Source organism: Notolepis coatsorum (assembly GCF_963971535.1).
Source record: "Notolepis coatsorum genome assembly, chromosome: 4".
Lineage (NCBI taxonomy): Eukaryota > Metazoa > Chordata > Actinopteri > Aulopiformes > Paralepididae > Notolepis > Notolepis coatsorum.
This window is the reverse complement of record NC_140168.1, coordinates 37,208,636-37,211,135: the sequence shown is the minus strand read 5'-3', so window position 1 is coordinate 37,211,135 and position 2,500 is coordinate 37,208,636. Positions and strand designations below refer to the sequence as shown.

Here is a 2,500-nt window from a genome sequence, read left to right as displayed (position 1 = left end):
AATAATATAATCATGTGGAGGAGGGAGAATAAAGGGTTATGATAAGTGAGAGAGGGAGAGAGGCAGAGAGTAGAGAGAGGTAGACGCTGTCAAGATATATATATATTGAAATTCTTTATTTGGAATTACCCCTTGAGATTAACCATCTCGTTTTCAAGGGGGTCCTCAATAACCAGGTTGAGGAAGGAAGAACAGAATGAGATACAAGCGAGACGGGGGACAAGGGTTGAGTAGATGATTGGTATACCAGTGAGAGTGGCGTTGGTATACCACTGCAAAAACAGGTGATCAATGCTGTGATGCCTAACTAGTAAGCAAACTAATAGCGAGGTGTAACGGTATAGCGCAAATTCAGCTAGCTCCCTATCTACCTACAGACCAACAAGCTAACTAACGCTGTGACTCCCTAAACAACTAACTAATGATGTGATGCAGGCGGCTAATTAAAAACGATGCAGCTAATAGCGAGGCGTGGGTAGATATAGTCCTGCATTCAGGTGACTAACAAACAAACTAATGCTGTGTGACGTAGGCAGATAACTATTAGTGAGGTGTGGCGCTCAGCTAATCAGGCAACCTAATGATGTGGGTTGGGTTTGTATACCACTGCAAATCCAGGTGGCTCCCTAACTAAAATGATGAACACTGAGGCTTAACTAATGAGCCAGCTAACAGTGGTGTATTCAGCTGCTCCAGTCCACTAACTATGTCCCAATAGACCTAACATAGCTAGCAAGTGCCTTGCCCCGTAATGATATATAGCCAGACAGCACATGCATAATTGAAGGTTGGAAATTGACAGTGTGAATCTTGCGGGATGATGCAAGCCTTGTACTCGCCCCTGGTTACTGCATTCCTTGTTTTTTTGTATCATCCATTTCGCCTGTCAGTTAAAAGAAATAAAATAAATGAAAACAACTGTGGTTTATCATTATCACCATCTGTCACTCAGCAGGTAATGAGTGACAAGCCTCTCCAGGCTGGCTTCATATCGGTTTATTGATGGTGACAGTGGCGGAGCGACAGTGGCTCAGGAGGTAGAGCGGTCGTCTGGTTCCCAGTTCGATTCCCGGTTCGATTCCCGCTTCTCCCGGGCAGCATGTCGAAGCGTCCATTGAGCAAAGACACTTAACCCCCTAACTGCTCCCGATGAGCAGGTCGGCATGGTCGCCTCCGCCGCCGGCACAAGTTGTAAAGGTCTTTGGATAAAAACTGCTATATGAATGCAGTCCAGTCCAGTGATGTCTGGATCTTATAACAGTGTGGTGTATATTAGTTGAAATCAGTTTTTTTTCTCATGGCACAACATTGTTATTAATACAATTAGCCGCCATGGGCTTGTGCAGTATTAGTACATTGTTTACTTTTTACACATACCGTAGTCAGCACTGCACTGTATTCAGCTGCAACCATTTAAACAAATAATTTAAAGGAATAATAATTACACCCTGGGGTGATGAAGATGCCAGATCTGTGCACAGAATTAGGATCACTTATCCCATCTGAACCTAATTTGGAAGACATGGACATGAAAACAGGCAGCGGAGACCGTGATCACTGTGTGCGTGCCGCTGTGGCGCAGGAGTAGGAGCAGGGAATTCAACCGTCGACCTCCCTTTTATCCCTTTGATATCAGATGTCATTGCCATCGCTGCCGTGCGGAATCCTCCGAGTATTCTGAAATACTCCGCCGTAACTTCCTCAGTACTCACTCGCTTCTCGCGGAGATAATACAAATACGGTGCTGCGTGATGTGTTTCAACACGATTCCAGAGTGTGTACATTGCCTTCTGCCTATTAGATACTTTTGTGTGTGTGTGTGTGTGTGTGTGTGTGTGTGTGTGTGTGTGTGTGTGTGTGTGTGTGTGTGTGTGTGTGTGTGTGTGTGTGTGTGTGTGTGTGTGTGTGTGTGTGTGTGTGTGTGTGTGTGTGTGTGTGTGTGTGTGTGTGTGTGTGTGTGTGTGTGTTATGTGTTTATATCTGTATGTGTGTTGTATTTTCTCACGAGAGAAACTGTGATGGGAAGGGGGGGGGTTCTCTGACAGACGAAGAAAGAGAGAGGAGAGAAAAGAAACAAGGGGAATATCTTTTTTTTTAAAGGCCCGTACAGGCGTACACGATGACAAGCACCGTATGGAGACAATGCTATTGTTTGAGGGCAGAGTTGTCAGTGACTGCGACTCCCCCTCTTCTCTCTCTCTCTCTTTCTCTCTCTCTCTCTCTTCCTCCTCTTCTTTCTCTCTCGTCCTCCCTCTTGTCCCCCCCCCCCCCATTCCATCACAACAGAGGGAAAAGCGATGGAGCATTTCGTCTGCCGGAGGTGAAAAGAACTCGTCGAGTGTAAGTAGAAGAGAGAGAGAGAGAGAGAGAGAGAGAGAGAGAGAGAGAGAGAGAGAGAGAGACAGAGACAGAGACAGAGACAGAGACAGAGACAGAGACAGAGAGAGACAGAGATGGAGGGCAGAGGCGATAGAGAGAGAGTGAGAGATAGAGAGAGAGA

General features: G+C 46.0%; 1 protein-coding gene across 1 annotated transcript in view; it reads left to right on the top strand.

Moving 5' to 3' along the window:
• The window catches only part of adgrb2 (adhesion G protein-coupled receptor B2), a gene marked incomplete at both ends in the record, with an annotated part of 134,005 nt that overhangs the window by 130,273 nt on the left and 1,232 nt on the right, over nt 1–2,500 (top strand). Inside the window, 1 exon segment of the mRNA XM_084311913.1 lies at nt 2,287–2,340. Within this exon segment, the coding sequence (XP_084168039.1) occupies nt 2,287–2,340 (54 nt within the window).